This window comes from Acinonyx jubatus, chromosome D4 (assembly GCF_027475565.1).
Source record: "Acinonyx jubatus isolate Ajub_Pintada_27869175 chromosome D4, VMU_Ajub_asm_v1.0, whole genome shotgun sequence".
In the NCBI taxonomy this organism is placed as follows: domain Eukaryota; kingdom Metazoa; phylum Chordata; class Mammalia; order Carnivora; family Felidae; genus Acinonyx; species Acinonyx jubatus.
Window position 1 is genome coordinate 13,422,768 of NC_069391.1, and position 16,783 is coordinate 13,439,550.

The following is a 16,783-nucleotide window of genomic DNA, read 5'->3' on the forward strand; positions in this document are numbered from 1 at the left end:
GAATATTGATTTTCTAAGTGGGAGAAACGTCCACACAAACATCTTTCCATGCCTGTCTCACGCTGTCTCCTGCTACACGATGGGGTGGACGGACCCCAGGAAGGCTAGGCCGCTGCAGCTGGCAGGGCGCCGGGGTCTCACACAGAAGCTCAAAAGCATGGCGTGCGCAAATGTGAGTGTGTGTACGCGTAAGAGATGATAAAATTATGTGACGTACGTGATCCCGTGTGACCTCAGAACCCTAGGAGGCAGGCACCATTATCACATCCATTTTAAAGATGAGGGGACCGGGTTTCAGAGATCAGGTGACTTTTCCTAATCACACAGGGAGACAGGGAGCCAGATCCATGCCTGGGTCCGTGCGCCAGCAGAGCAAAATTCAGTTCATCGGGGTGTCCTCGTGGTGGCTTGCTCTCTATGGGAACAAGGTGGATGTGCCACTAGGGGCAATGTAGTCCCTTTCACGGTGTGACCCAAGGAGACTCCTGAGACATAAAACAGTTGGCCTAGGTCCTGGAGTCACACTTCGGCCTCGGTCAGCCTCTAAGCCGAGCGGCTATAAACAGGTTCACCCCAGGCTGCCCCTAGCCAGCCATCAGGCCTGGGCTGTGGCTCTCAGAAAGACCTGCCCTCCTCCACCCCTCAACCAACACCACCAGCTTAGGACAAGGGCCTACCCAGCTCCTGGGACACTTCTAATATCCCCACCCCGTCAAAAGGGAAGGTGGAAGAGAAGAGTCAGGAATGGTCTGAGGAGTGGGACACCTGGTAGTTTTATGCCCATATCGGCATCTGGCTCCAAACACAGGCCCCACAGCTAGGATGCTATAAAACCCTTCTCACTCCCAGAAACTCACTCCAACCAAGCTAGCAGGGGGGCTATGAGAGGAACAGGTCCCCAGGGTCCCAAGGACCAATGCCAACCAACATACTGACCTTTATATGGAGCAAATGGTTTCCTTGTGGCCACAGGAAAAAACTAAAGGTCCAGCTAGCAGATGTGGCTTTAAATGCACACTTTATCAACATCTAGGTGTCTTGGGGTAAGATAATCACCCTCTGAGTTTCAGTTTCCTTATCTGTAAAATGGGATGATCCCTGCCACCTCTCTAGCTGGTATGGGGGCCAAATGCTAATGCTAAAGTGCCACATAAATGCTGGCTAAGGAAGCTCAACAAAGGGGGAGGTTTCCAAGAGTTGGCACGGCCAGCAATGGCATGGGCGTCTCCCCATGACTGCACGTGTGCAAACAGACCCCGGAACAGTCTGTGTCAATGGGGAGCAGACATCCTACATGCCCTGTTGTACGCTCAGCATGTTAAAGGCTCCCAGGGCTAGAGCACTAAAGAAACCTGCTGGCTCTGGTTTACCGGATGTTTCCCTGGCCTGTCTGAACTATGGGATCCCCTCTTCCCTTAATGAGTTAAGCACCCATCAACATCTATGAGAATGTGGTGTTCTGTGGAAACCAGTTTGAGAAACACTCCTGCAGAAGATTTGGACAATGATTAGAGGAGGCTGGGAAGAGACCAAGGCCTTTCAAGGACACCCCTGGCTTGGAAAAACTATAGGACCTTCCCCAATGTCAACTACAGTTCAGGAGCAGACCCAGCCCTCAACCTCCCTTTCTAGCACGCCAGGGAGGCAAGACCACATCTGCGGAGGGAAAATTCATTTCTGTTAAACTACATAAAAACGGACTTAACCTCAAATACAAGTCACTCTCAAACTCCTCCTGACTTTAACAAGCCCAGAAACTTGGAGGGGCCGATGACGAAAAAAGACCTCACGCAGAAATGCCTCATTGTCCCCTGCTCCTGCCTTCGAATTCACCACCGCGGCCCTTACCCCCTGGGTCAGTAGTGGTTCCTCCAGCCTACCTGGAAAGAGAGCTAAGTCTCTACAACAGTTGATGTTTCAGAGAAGAGTTTGTGGGACCACAGAAAGCAAGAGAATACAGAATTCCAAATCGTCTGTGTGCTTGAGATCCTGTTTGTGGATCCTGGAAGAAAGGAGCAGATGCATTACCAGCCCCGCCCATTGTGATGCTACAGGCATCACGAGGAACCACCCTCCCCCCCCCCCCCCCCCCCGCAACCACCACACACACAACCCCGTGCCCTCTCCTCTCTCTAGGGGGACTCCATGCCAGGAAAAGCCAAGGAGTCCGGGAACCATTGGCTCCCTGGAAGAACTCCGGCAAACCCATCCATGGCGAACCCATCCATAACGGTGCAGTCTTTGCTCCCAGCAAGGACAGAGCTTTATTAATTATTCAGGGGACGGTGCAATTATGCAAATCAGTGGGCAGCCTCTGCCCGGCTGCTGCCTTCTGCAGGAGTCCAGAGGGGGATGGGGACGCCCAGAGCCCAAGCTGCTGGGTACAAGAAAGGAGCCGTCCATCCTGCAAAAGAGGAAACAAATCCCCCATACCCCAGGCCCACAGAAAACTCTGACCAGAACCAGGCCCATCCTACACATAGGAGTGTTGGTAGCTGCTCTGAGGAATGATTTGGAAAACCCGGAGATGATTTTTTTTCCAAAAAACAAACCCCATGCCACCTGCTGGGCTAGCAATGCCATCGTTCAAAGCTTACTCCTATCGTTTCTAAAGGCCTGGAATACTTCCAAAGGTCCCTCTTAAGAGCATGCTTCTGAGGAGAGGTAACATCTCAAATTAGCATTTACCCAAGAAAGTTTGGCGGAACACTACTTCTCCGCACATGCCCCTGGGGTGGGGGGTGGGGAAAGGAAGCTCCGGATTAATGGAGGTGAAACGGATTTCTTTATAGGACCTCTATGGGCCTTCAGTGTCCTGGATCAAAGCGTCCTCCAGAGCCAGGATGTCCACAACCACTGGAGAGGACAATACCTAGTCTCACCTCCAGGAACTGAGTCTGAGAACCTCTGGCCAGACTGCTCACTAACACCCCCGCCAGCGCCATCACCCCGGATTCTGAAACCCCTTAGAGTAGGTTCTCATCATTCGTATCAACAGCCACCATCTGAAGCGCAGACCTCACGTCCTAGGACACCTGGATAAGACCATCTCAGGCAGGCTGCCTGGGGCTCCTGGCAGAACTCCTGCCAGGGCACCGTCACTGCCCGCATCAACCTCCGGCCGCCTCCCTGAGGCCTGGCGGCTATGCCCAGCACCTTCTCAGGTCCGCACAGGCCTTGTCCATCAGGAGCGCGGCCCCATCGGCACCAGACTCCCCCCCACCCGCGCCAGAGGTCCAGAACAAAGGCTGGTCTGGGGAGGCCCTGCCCGCCTTCCACCATCACTCTGCTTCCCCTTCGCCCTCCTGGGCAACGATGAAATTCACCTCCATGTGCTGACCCAGGGTGGAATAGGAAGTGCTGTGCAAGGCCAGTTAGCCTGCCCGTGACCTCTTCCACCTGCCCGGCCTCACCCAGCATTACAAATCAATAGATCTGTAGATGCAGCCACAGCTCATCAGCTCTGCCAAGAGGAAGAGAAATATGGGAGCCCAGAACCCTGAGAGGCCCACGGAACTAGACACGTATCATCACTGATTAAGTACAAATGCAGGGGACCGTCACCAAGCCGGCCGTACCCTCACATTCTGGAGACCCTCCCCGCCAACTGAGGCCAGGAGGAAGGCCTGCCTCCATGCCACCACCACCTCAGACTTCAGCACCCATTTCAGCCTCCTGCAGAGCCCCCGGTGGCCCTGAGATACTCCTGCAGCCCCCACGGGTGGCTGTCATGTTCTCTCAGGTGGGAGACAATAAAACAATCCAGAAAGATCTAGGTGCAAATCCGATCTCTGCCATCACTTGCTGTCTCACTCAGGACAAGTGGCTTTTACCTGTCAGAGCCTCAGTTTCCTCATCTGTAAAATAGGGAGAAGGAAAATACTGGGCAGTAGTTAAGAGCACGGACTTGGGCGCCAGACTACTTGGGTTCAGATCCTGGCTCTGCCGTTCCAGCCACGCGGCTGCTGTTTCCTGGCTGTAAACGTGGGATGACAATAGTGTGCGGCACATGGGCTGTGTGAGGGAAGTGCTGAGCCTGGCCCACAGGACGTGCCCATTGTATCAGCCGCTGAACTAGAGAGGGCCCAGGCTTTGAGTCCAAAGAAAGCTAGATTCTAAATCCATCATGAGGGTAATCCCCGATAAGTGGTTTTACCCCTCTGAGGCCAGTTTTGTCACCCATAAAACGGGAGGAGGATAAAACGAGGGTAGTCAAGATGATTAGAGATGACATACACACAACACACAATGCCTGGCATGAGGTAAGACGCTTCGTAAATGGCAGGTAGTTGACTGATGATGTTACTGACTGGGCATGTAGTCTGTAAAACGGAGCGTTATAAGCAGAGACCATGCAGAAGAGTGGTTGATGGCGGGCCTTTATACAGTCAGACTGCCTGGGTTTGAATCCCAGCTCTGCCACTTACGAGCTACATGACGTCGGCAAACTACTCAGTCTCTCTGCGCCTCAATTTTCCTCTCCGTAAAATGGGGACAGTAATAGCTCCTCTCTTTCCCAGTGCCGTTGTAAGGATGAGATGAGAAAATGCAGGGAAAGGCACCAGGTAAGGAGGCTGGCCCATCATGAGTGACCACGCAGGGCAGCACAGCACCAAGAGAAGCTTGCCAGGAGGAGAGCAAGAGTGAAAGGCACGTCGTCGCACCCGGCTTCCACGGCTCCGTCTACGACACCTGCAGGGGCCTCAGGACCTTAAGGCAGCACCGCAAAGCCTGGGAAGGATGACACTCTACCCTACACTAGCTGCACTGAGACATTAGCTTTTGTTTTTGCTTTGTTGAGATGGGGAAAGTGAGGCTCAGGGAGAAGCAGTGGGTGGAGCTGGGCCTTGGACCAGGTGACTGACTCAGACACACATACCATTGACCTCCTCAGCTCCTGGCAGCGCAGGAGATGGGGCTTTACGGCAGTCCTGGGTTCAAATTCTGGCTCCGTGCCCCACAGGCCCCCCTGGCCTCCCGCCTCCATCCTTCTCCCACAACCTCCAGCAGGTGCCTGGTTTCCTGGGTCAGGAGTGCAGCCCACCCCACCAGGCCTGGCCTCTGCATGGACAGCCGTCGCGTCCCTGAGCCTCTAGGCTGTGCTCAAAGACTTCCACTCCCAGGTGGGGACCAAAGATAGGTCCAGCCCCGAAAGGTTGCCTCGTCCTGTTCCATGGGCTTTGACTCTGTGGACTTGGGCCTGGACTGCATCACTGCCACTCGCTTGATCCTGGTAAGTGGCTACACCTCTCTGAACCTCAGATTCCCCACTTGTAACTGAAGAGCTGGCAAGACGAATAGGCCTGGGTGGCACAGGTGGGCCAAGCGCTGGGCCCAGAGTTAGAAGACACGTTCTAACTCCAGCCCTGCCCCTTCACCTCTCTGAGCCTCGCCCACCTGTAAAATGCAGATCAGTCATATGTGTCCTGACTGCTGCAAGCACCCTGTGAAGACGGGGGGCACTGGTGTGAGAGAGCTTTTGACAGAGGGGAGCCCTGTGCAAGCACAAGAGGGAACTACTGGCACTCCTCTAAGAGGCGAAGGCTTATTTCAGAAAGTATCACAAGCTTAAAAAGAAAGGGCGTGGCATGATAGTGGGGGGATGGTAGGCATGAATCAGGGAACGGCTTGCCAGGGCATGAGGTCCCCCAACGTGTGATTCTGGGCCAGTCATGTTCCACTCTTGGAGTTTCTATTTCTATATCTATGAAATGGGAAACAAAAACCCTCTCACTACAAGGAATCAATAAGAAGATAGCCTGGGCAGTGTCTAGGCAAGTCGCTGGCACACAGCTGGGGCACAATTCCTGCCCCTCTGCAAAAGAAACCAACTTTGGGCAGTGGTTCTCAAACACTCTGCCAGAGTCTAATTCTGAAAGGTTTGGGACAGGGCCCAAGAATCTGCATTTTATCAGGGGTCCCAGGCAATTCCTCTTCATTTGGGTCCTCTCCAGGGTGGGTCCAGCTCAGGGGCCAAGCCCCCAGCTTCTAAGACACAAGCAGGGTTTCGATCAGAGCTCATTCTGGGGCTGAGTTCCCTGATGAAATCTGGGGAAGCTGCAAAAGAAGGAAGGAGGCAGACAGGGGAATAAAGAGTAGAGGGGTGGGGCTGTGAACAATCTGTTAATCAATCTCCTCCCTAGCCAGAAACAATAATTGAGGCTCATACATCCTCCACGTGCTAACAGTCTGCAGCTGCAATATAAAGCTTTGATTACAAATGTCAAAAAGACAGGGCATGAAATTAACTTCCCCTTAGTCGGTGGGCACAGGGAGCCGCTGCACTAATTCACTGCCCTCGGTATGAAAACTCCCCACGACAACGTCGCATCAAATTAGGGCCCGTGCTGCTGGGGTGGCATCTATATCTTTGCCCAATGTGCTCTTTTCAATTAAGCCAGGCCTGCAAACAAGGGCCTTGAGGGTGTGGGAAAGGTCAGGGCAACAGGCAGGTGACAGTGCAGGGTTGACTGGGAGGTGGCCAGAGCCAGCGAGGATAGGAGCCAGAGAAGAGCCCCTCAGCTCCCTGACGGGGACTGCCCACCAGAAAAGGGAGGAGGGGGAGTCATCATGACAAGGAATAACTAACCTCACAAGGCATCTGATGCAGAGAAATGTGAAACCCACCTATCTCGGCCAATTCCTGTCCTACGAGCCCCGCTTGAAAGATGGAAAGACAGGCTGAGGGGGCTCCAGTGGCTTTTCTGAGGCTGATCACACTGAGTTAGCAATGGAGCCAGGCCTGGGAGCCAAGTTCCCATAACTCCTGCACTCCGTCTGCTCCAGGCTGGCCCCTGGCAGCCAAGGTACAAGGGGGCGGAGGAGGCAAAGCCGTGCTCAGGCTGCCTTTGGGAGAACCTTTACAGGGCAGGGCTTTGAGGCTGCCCTCTGGCCCCTCCCCTCTTAGACAACCGAAGCTTATACAATATTCACTGGACAGACACACAGCACCCGGGGAGATTTTTTCCCAAAAAACATATCCCCATGTCATCCTGCCTCCCTCTCCTTCCTCTGGTCCACTCAGAGGGGACCTCTGGTGCACAACTGGTGGCTTTCCAAATGCTAGAGAAGTTCTTATGTGTGCATGCCCAGGTGTGGCATGTGGGGTGGCCTACAGACAAGACACGGCAGGCAGCCAAGGCTGTGCCCTGTGGTACGCGCAAGACACTGTGCGTCCACCCACAAGCTCACGCCCACACGTACCCACAGAGGACAGAGATTCCCTCTGCCTCAGGAGGGGAAGCTAACACAGGCCACCCTTCCCGGCACTCCCAGCTGGGAGGGGGATCTCCCACATCCTTTCCTTCACAATAATCTCCTCTGAGCTTTCAGCTGGTCCTGGGAGGTAGGTGGGTGGGCTGGATCACAGGGGACTCCCCCCACCGAACACTGGTGAGCAGAGTGGGGGGCAGAGAGAGAGGAGGCAGCTGGCCCAGGGAGAGACTGGGCCCTGCAGGAAGCTGCCTCAGGCTCTTAGGCTCTTGGAAGGGGTGGGGGTGGAGGGCTGCAGGGAGCAGCCCAAAGGCCCCGGAGAAGTAGGGAAGAGGTTACTCTTCAAGGCAGACTGGCCAGTGAGCGTCCCTCCCATGGCTCAGGCCTGGGCAATGTTACCTGGCTGTGCAGAGGTTTCAGAGGGCTGGGGCTTGGGGTTGCTGGCCCTGCACAGCTACTCACAACACCCCACCCCCAGGCCGGGAATGAGGCCCAGGCCACTCCTCACAGATGGACGGCCTGATGGCCAAAAGACCATCTCTTCATACAGGGGCACCCCTTCCCTCACCCACAGCCAGTCCCCACAGTGGGGTGGGCTGGCAGGTCACAGCAGGGAAAAAGCAAAGTGTGCCCTTCTACCTGGGAAGGAGTCACCAAAGCCAGCCAGGGGCACTGAATGTTTTCCTTCTTGCCTTTCCAGTCTCCCTATGATCTCCAGCTCTCTTCTGTGGCCTTCTAAAATAGCCATTAATTAAAGCCTGGTAATTAACTTTCTGGTTCAAGTAGTATTTTGCAAAGGAATTCCATTAAAGAGTCAATCTGCATATCCTCAGATGTGGGGGCCTGGAAATGGGCAGGGTTACTTGTGGAGAATGAGAATGCCACAGGCCCCCATGGCACCCCAGGCCTGGACTCTGCTGGCACCTAAAGGCACAAGGAGATTAAGGGGACAGCTGTCCTGCAGCCAGGTATATGCTGAGCCCTGAGGCTCTCTCCAAGCAGTTGGGCAGTTGGTTCACAAAAGTGACCAGGTCACTGGCCACACACCCAGACAGAAACTGCACACAGATTTGCACACGTGAGAGCTCAAACATACAACACACTATACACACAGCGTGACACGGTGTATACAAACTCACGTGCACACAGCGGTAGACATGCACACGTAAGAAAACGGACAGCAACGATAGCAGTCAATGCTCAGTAAGCACTTATTAGAGTGAACCGTCGTATGCCCATATTCGACCTACAAAAACGGCCACTTCATATGGTCCAACCTAATACGAAGTGCCAGGGACTGTTCCAAATGCTTTACATGTGACTAGTCATTTCAAATGCAGACGTGTGCAAGGACATTCACATATAACGCACACACACCTTCATGAGGGCACGTGTGTACCTGCAAGACATACAAAAACACGCACGCACAGATGTACACAGGCCTACATGCTTGTACAAAGAAAGGCTTCTCCAGCCTTTGAAACCCCAGCCTGGGATGATCACATTCTCACTAGCTAATTTCCACTGTTCCTAAAAATATTGCCCGGCTCGGATCTCTGGAAGATACACGAGGGAGCCACAGATCTAAAAGGAGGGCGATAAAAATGAGAAAGCAAAAAATAAATTGGTTCTTCCCTACGTCCAGGTCGTGTTCTATGGCTTTCCCCTCCCTCTCTGGAGATGAGGCTCAGAATCATGCGCTTATGTGCGGGGCCTTGGTCAGCCCTGCCACCAACCCCCCACCCTCCAGCCAAAGGTGCCCATGAAGCTCCAAGTACAATGTTGCAGGCAGGATGGGACCTTGTCACCAGGCTGGCTTCTGTGATGGTCCCACCTCTGTGCCTGTGAATGCGTGCCTCAATTTCCGTGAATCTGACAGCGCTTTCACTGCACATCTACCTTGCAGGGCAGAAGACCTCTCAAAGTGCTGTGCAAATGCCACGCCACCTTATGATAATTATCGGATTAAGAATTAAGTCTGATTCCCTTCTGGAGGGGAGGGAAGGAGAAGGGAGAGGAGAGCTGGGTGAGCCTTCCTTGCAGGTAATTAATGAATTGCCTGCCATATTTCTTGGAAAGCAGAAGCCCATTTAACAAAGATCCACCTACATGGGGCCTCTCAGAGCCGAGGGGAGCCAAAAGGGCAACCAAGAATCCTGCAAGGGGCCTGCCAGAACGTTCGGAAGGCAAAGGACAGGGTGAGACAAGACTCAGAAGCAGCAGCACTACTGGCCATTAAACTCAGGAAAACAATATTCAATCCCTAACAAGCAAAGAAATGCAAATAACAAAGAAATGCCATTTTTCTGCCCATTTGAGTGACAAAGATTGTTTTAATGATGACACCCAATGTGTTTGAGGGTGTCAGGAAACAGGTGGGGAATCTCAAAAATCACTGGAGGAGTGTAAATTACTATAGGCTTTTCAGTGGGGGGACATTTTTAGCAAAAGCCTCAAACTGTTAATAGTCTTTGACCTAGTAATTCCATTTCTAAGACTTTATCCTATAGGAACAATCAGAGATGTGAACAAAGAGAAATATTCAAGGATTTAAATAACAGCATCGTTTTGGATAAAGAAATACTAGACATTACCTAAATACTTAAATAATTAAAAACAAGTACACGGCAAACGTAAAATGGAACAATGGACTTTTAAAACGGACTTTTAAAACACATATAGGAGAAGTTTGCTTTCCCTGGTATAGACAGGAACAAGGGTTACTCTGCCTGGCTATTTCTTGCATTCAAGGTAATAACGATTCTCTGTACAGCCCTTTTTACCTTTCAAGGGGCAGCAACATCCAGTATCTCTCTTGAACCTCAGAGCACAGCATGATTGCTAGTTATTATTCCCACGTTGTAGATGAGAAAATGAGGCTTAACAAAATGAGGTAACCTTCCCCCCACCAATGTTAACTACTCCTTACTGAAAACCTACAACATGCTAGTCTCGCCTCTTTCGCATGTTATTATGTATTTAATAAAATTTTAGAAACATTTAAGAAATGTGCAAGACCTGGTGTTAGTTGCTAAGGAAACAGCACTGAACAGGACACTTTCTATTAAACACGTGCTGGATATATTAACATTAACGTATCCAACGACACTATCATCGTGAGGCCCATTCTGCAGATGTGCAAACTGAGGCTCAGGAAGGTTATGTGACTTGCCCCAAGAACGCCTGGCCTCAAAGCCAAAGATCACATACTTCCCATTATTCCCGGAAACTGTCTAAACTGCACAATCATCTCGACGTCACCCAAGGGAAGGCAGAGGACCAGGCGCTCCCTGTCTATGGTAGGGGAGGGAGGGAGGCAAGAAAGGCCAAGCCTTGATGCCCAGCCTCTCCTGCACCTACTGTCAACAACTAACGCAGGGAAACAGATCCCATTTCTCATTAAGCTTCCTCTCCCCTCTCCAAGAGCTGCCTTACCCAAAGGGGCGGAACTGTTTCCTGCCTACTTAGAGCCAGTTGCGGGTTCTTGAAAGCCCCCACCCCCATATCCAAGTATCTCGCTCGCTAGCCTTACCCTGACTAGAATCCCACCATTGGTAACTTTCAGGTGTGGGAACTCCAGGCAATATTCCTGAGAAGGGGTCATCAATCTCCAACTCTGCACACAGCAGCCTCGCATACCTGCACCTGGCTTGCCCACATTTACATGACCAGCTGTGCACTGGGCCAACTGGGAAGAATGGGAAGGGGCATGGGGACAGCCACTTCAGAGTAACTACAGGGGTAGGGGGACAGGTTGGGAGCCAGAGGGGGCACGCTCTCAGAGCCTGTGTGGGGCCAGAGTCACCCAGAAACAGCGGCAGGGAGAAATTGCAATATTGCCAGCTGACCCTCCTAGCTACTCAGGAACATTAATAAATGAGTGACTTGGAAATTATCTTCTGGGAAGACAGAAACACCACATCCTGGATGGCTTTTACCAACATTAAAACAGCCTTGTAAATGAAGCGGCAACATTTCCAGCCTGCAAAACAAAAATGCTTCTGCCAGCACACCTTTCACCTGGAAAATCCCTGAGCAGCATTCATTTCTGTTATCCAGGAGAAATGATCACCTGTCCTTGGTGCACACTTCAAAAACCTCTGAAGAAGAAATGAGTGTCTAAGGGGGCCAGAGATTTGGGAGACCAGCTAGAAACCTCCCCTAAACCATCTCAGGAAAATAAGTACAAAGGCTCAAATTGTCCTGTGGCTCTCGAGACCCCCAGAGCCCAGCTGTGCCCAGCAAGCCCTGGCTGGCCTGACTCCAGCCTCACAACCAGACATCAGCCCTCTCCCCCAACCAGCCTGGCTCAGTGTCCCCACCCCTGAGCCAGACTCCTTTCCCAGGGAGCCAAAGATCCTAGCACAGAACCAACTGGTTTCCAGCCTCCAGATGAGAGAATTCCAGCACAAAAAATAACCTCCACAACACAGCAGTTTACAGAACACAGGCAGACAGCGTGCAACAAAGCCACTTTAGCATCCCTAAAGCAGACAGCGTTACCCAAAGTCTGAACCCAAGTGGCCGCCCCAGAGTGCCCTGTGCTGTTTATCGAAAGGGGAAGCCATGGGGACCAGGGCTCCCACTCACCACCTTAGAAGCTCCCACCCTCCTTCCCGTTCCTGCACTTACCCCCATGGGGTCCCATGGAGCCAGGATCCACCCCCTCTCTTCACTGTTAAGCCGAGCCAAAGGCAGCCCATTCTGTCTTCCCAGCCTTCAAGAGCACAACCACACCACATCAGAGAAGAGGGAGGCTCCTCTCCATTCACCCAGGTTTGACCATGAACGGTCTTTTCTTTTGCGGGGGGGGGGGGGGGGGGGGGGTCACCAGAGTTGGTTTTACTTAGTCAACTCTAAACAGGACGACTCCAGGGACTGCCCCCAGAGAAGTACCTGCCCCAGAGAAATATCTGCCCTTCCATCCCCGGAGCAGCTGATAAATCTGTTATTTCTAAGCAAAGCAGCAAACAGGAGATCCCAGTCCTGACAAAGCCTATTTCAGCTCCAAGGCTGGGTCGAGGGATTTCAAACTCAGTCTCTCTGCCTGTCCGTGAGATATCTGGGCTCCTCTCCTGTGCCAGAGAAGCCACCAAGCCAGATTTTGTTTATAGAAAATTAATAAGACAATTCCACACCACTGCCAGTGACATTCTGCTCCAACTGCTACTGTTCACACCGTTTCTAGAAACGGGCTTATAGTTTCACTCCCGACAACCCCCCACTCCTTGCCCCTCAGACATGTGGCAAGGCTGACCCGACCTGAGACCAAGATGGGCAGGAGCTGCTCGAGGTCACCTGGGCCATGCCCCGACCTCCAGGCAGGAGGCCGGGTTGCCGGCCAGCACTTGCCGGCTTCTTGGTGCAGGCTTCCCGCTGGAGGGACGTAAACATGGCATGCACACTGTCTGCTCCCGGGAGGGCAGACACACTCAGAGGCCGGGACGCCTGCTGTCTCTCCAGCTCCCCAGACAACCAACACATGCACACAAGACGGGGTACGTACACAAGCCCCCGCATGCGGGTGCACAGGGTCCTGACCCCCGCCAAGGAAAGCGCAGAGAAGGGCATGTTCCCGGGGGAGAAAGCCGGAGGCAGGGGCTGGCAGAGGGAGGAAGGCAGCAAACCGGGTGGCCTGCCGCCCAGACAATAACAAAGATGGGAAGCGAGATTTTCAAAGACGCAGTGGCTGCACCCAGCGCTGAGCTCTGGCCTGGCCGCATCCTCCTGCCAGGGCACGCCTGGTCCCCTGGGGCACCACGGCCATCAGAAAAAGGCTGAGGGTCCTGCCTCAGGCTGGGCTTGGCAGCTGGGGCAGGAAACCAGCTGCAGGCAGCAGTGGGGATGGATGCATTGGAGAGCACCTCTGGGCTGATGGAAATTAAAGGTCTAGTGATTCTCCCAAGGGGTGGGAGGGGTACTCTCCAGGAAGATGCTAGGGGTCAGTCAAACAGCCACTCAACCTTGGGCAGGAGTTGGGCTATAACTTGTACTCCTCTGCCTGCTGGAGCCAACGGGAAGGAGAGAGACATTTTTATTCTACCTGTGCCTCCCCTACAGGGAGTGCCAACTTGCCAATCATACACAGGGGCACAGCCCTATGAAGGCAGATGCCAGGGGCCTGAGATGTCGGGGCTGAATGCTGAAAAGGCTCCTCGGTGCCTGCCTGTTCTTTCACCTCCACTAGCCAAGCAGGGACGTGTTCTAACTGGCACCGGAATCCATCACTGTGCCTGTGCCCAAGTGGAAAGGTGCCGTGGCTGGTACCGCTCACGGAGGGGGACCTGGGCCCCAAGGGACCGTGTCTGCCCAGTGCCCCCGGAACACGGACAGGATGGCTTGCCCTTGCGAGCTGAAGCCTGCTCTGTTGCTGGTGACTGGGAGCAGGCTGAACCACCTTCTCCCTCTCCTCCTCTGCCCCACAAGCCACCTCCCCCTGGAATTTCCACACCTGCTCCAGGCTTGCCCAGGAAAAGGAAACAGGGAACAGGAGACACCCCTGGGAGTGGAGAGGTGAGGGAGGCAAGCAGCTGCCCAGGCTGGAGAGGACGAGGCCCTTCTCCCCTAGCCTCAGGCGATGCCCCTGAGCTCAGAGCCCCGGCACTGCCCCCTGTGCTCACCCCAGCCCCCAGCGGAGCACGCGCCCTACTTAGAGCAGATGTGCCCCCTAAGCGGCCCAGCCCCCTGCTCCTCCCCTCCAGATGTTCACCCTTTTCCTCACCACTGAGTCTCGGCAAAACCCAGCCGAAAATGCCTTTTGTATCGGACACCCGGGGGCTCCAGAGGCAGGGGGATGGGTCCTGGGGGTGGAGGCGCCACTTCGGTCCCCAGCGCCGGGCACCGCGCCGCCCGGGAAACAATGCCCACCTCGGCGAGGCGAGGCAGGACTTCTCGGCGAGGGCACTTCCCGCCCGGCCTCGCCCGGGGCCGCGGACACCCCCTCCTCACCCCGCGGGGAGAGAGAAAGGTCCTCCCGCCGTGACCCCCCCGTCCGAGGTGGCCCCACAAGTTGCCGGAGGGCGGGCGTGCTGTGCCCTCCCGCTTCCAGCGCGCCCCAGCCCCGGCTCTCGCTTTGTCCCCGCGCCCTCCGGGGCGCATCCCGGGGCGGCGGCGCGCGGAGGCCGGGCCGGGCGCTGGCGGCGGCGGGCTCACCTCTCATTGTCCGCGGCGGCGGCGGCGGCGGCGGTGGCGGCGGCGGCGCTCCGGAACCCCGGCAGGATGTGGCGGAAGCTGTGGTTGCGGTCCAGCTTGGGCTGGCTCTTGGTGCGCTTGATGGAGCCCTTGAGGCGGCGGCTGAGGAAGCCCTGCGCGCGGGGCGACAAGAGGGGGAAGGGGAGGCGGGGTTAGCGCGGCGGCGGCGGCGGGCCCGGGACCCGCGCGGGACCCGCGCCCTGGCTCGGGCGGCCGCGCGGCCGAGGGCGGGCGCGGGCTCGGGCTCGGCCCCAGCTGCTAGCGGCCCGCGCCGCCCGCCCGCCCGCCGACCGAGCGCCGACGGCCCGGCCCGCGCAGCGCGGCCCAGCCCACCCCGCGCCGCCCGGCCCAGCCCGCCACGTCGCCCCCGCCCCCTAAGCCGCTGTTGCCATGGCGACGCCGAGCCGAGTCGCGCCGGCCGCGGCCGAGGCCGCCCGAGCCCCCCCCCCCCGACCCCCACCTCGGGCGCGGGGCGTGGGGGGGGGGGTGTCCGGAGGCGAGGGGCGGGGCTGCGAAGGGGCGGGGACCCCGGGGGGCTGCGGCGGGCCCCCTCACCTCTTCCCAGAAGGAGGTCACGCCCCCACCCACCCAGAGGAGTCCACGCCCCGCACCCCATCCCGGCTTGACACCGTGCGGTCCTCCACCCGCGAGGTCGGGGTTCTCAGCCCCAGGTCTTACAGATGAGGAAAACTAAGGTTCTGAGAGCTGGCTTGTGATCGGTCCTCTGGGGCCAGTGCCTGATAGTACCCTGGCCACCTGGCCCCCTAACCTGGGTGCCTTCCCTACAGCAGGCGACTTTCGGTGACCCTCGGGGTGAAGCCCCTTGCCTGCAACCTTGGTTGCCGCAGCAGGGGCACTCCAGCAGGGGCAACCTCCTCAAGGACAGGGTCCCTAGCACCTAGCTCAGGCAGGGGGCAGAGGCTGAAGGGTTTGCTGAGTATCCCCAGGGCATGCTTCAAGGTTTGCAGCCACGTCAGAGGGAAGGCTGGGCAGCAGCCGTCGCTAGATGAGCTGCTGCAGGGCACCATTCATGACCCATGGCCGGTAGGGGTCCCTTCCTAGGAGGAGTATGGCAAGCCCCAGACAGGGCCCCCATTCAGGCCATTTCATTTGTCCGTCTACCAGGCTGCGCAGCGTTGGGAGGACAGAGCTTAATCCCATCCCCAACTCCAGGAGCTCCTGGTCCCACGGAAGAGACAGGGAGGAGGACAGAGTTCAATACATCCAGGTTGAACCAGGCCTCCCTTTATAGGTGAGGGAAGATTTGGGGGGTTCAAGCTATCCAGGCTGTGGAACCACAGAAGGTTAGAGGGAGAAAAAAACTCAAGGGAGGTGGGAATCCCCTGACGGAGGAATTGAGAGGGGTTCTGGGGGTCTCACCCACCCCAGCCCCAATTCCAGGTGATATAAGGACAGAAGGAAATGGGATAGTAACTCATTTTGAAGTCCATGTTGTACCCAGTGTGATCACCACATTTCATCCATCACACAACAAAGGCTAGGCTTGCAGACCTCTCTGGCCCAGGAGGAGGGGTGGACATTTGCTATAAGCCATGCCCCGGTGCGGGATCTGTCCATCCCTATGACCCCAGCACCCCATCACTTCATGATGAAGTGAGCCGTCAGTTGTACACATCATCTCATGTCACCCACACAAACAAGAAAATGACAGAGAAACATTACCCCTTTCTGCAAACGAAGAAACCTTGCTCAGAGAGGTAAGATGGCTTGTCCAAGGACACACAACTTCCAGGCCTGCCTAATGCCAGGTTCCACTAAGACCGCCCCCCTTCTCTGCCCACCCTCTTCAGGCTTTCCCTTTTCCTATCCTTCCACCCTTCCTTCCTCTCCCTCAGTCTCTCACCTCCGTAGGAAGACGACCTACCCCGTGGTCACTTGTCAGAACTCTGCACATCCTCCAGGGCCTAGCTGAAACACCACCTCATCCAGTCCTTCCAGGCAGTGGGTCCAAATCCTTCTCACTCTGCAGCTCAGTGTCACCAAGATGCTCTAATCAGCTGTAGTTCAGCGAATATTTCATAGGTGTGAGGGGCCGCAGGAGGGAGCCTCCTCCAGAGGGCAATCCCTAATGGAGAGGGACCACAAATGGTGGCAGGCCAAGGAACAGGAGGCTCTCAGGGGACACAGCACAGAGGCAGGAATCTGCACCTCTGCATCAGCTCTGGGCGCCCCCAACCTTGGCCTCCTGCCGGATAAGGCCAACTTGGATGGGTTCTTCTCTCACAGCCAATGCCTCAACGGGCTTGTACTTTTTCTTGGTTTTCATTTTCTACACTGATGACAATTACACAATTTTTACACTGCTTGTGGTACAAAGAACCTCGAGGCATTTTTCACAATTTATGTAGTTCATTATGTA

At 55.3% G+C, this 16,783-nt stretch overlaps 1 protein-coding gene across 9 annotated transcripts in view; it reads right to left on the reverse strand.

Moving 5' to 3' along the window:
• Nucleotides 1-16,783, reverse strand: part of DAB2IP (DAB2 interacting protein) — a 186,933-nt gene that overhangs the window by 66,360 nt on the left and 103,790 nt on the right. For 8 of the 9 annotated variants that reach the window (XM_053204682.1, XM_053204681.1, XM_053204680.1 and 5 more), the window contains one exon: nucleotides 14,365-14,516. In XM_053204682.1, coding sequence (XP_053060657.1) covers nucleotides 14,365-14,516 — 152 coding nt within the window. Of the gene's footprint in view, nucleotides 1-1,880; nucleotides 1,906-14,364; nucleotides 14,517-16,783 lie in introns of those variants that run through there. The other variant, XM_053204689.1, reaches the window with a different exon arrangement.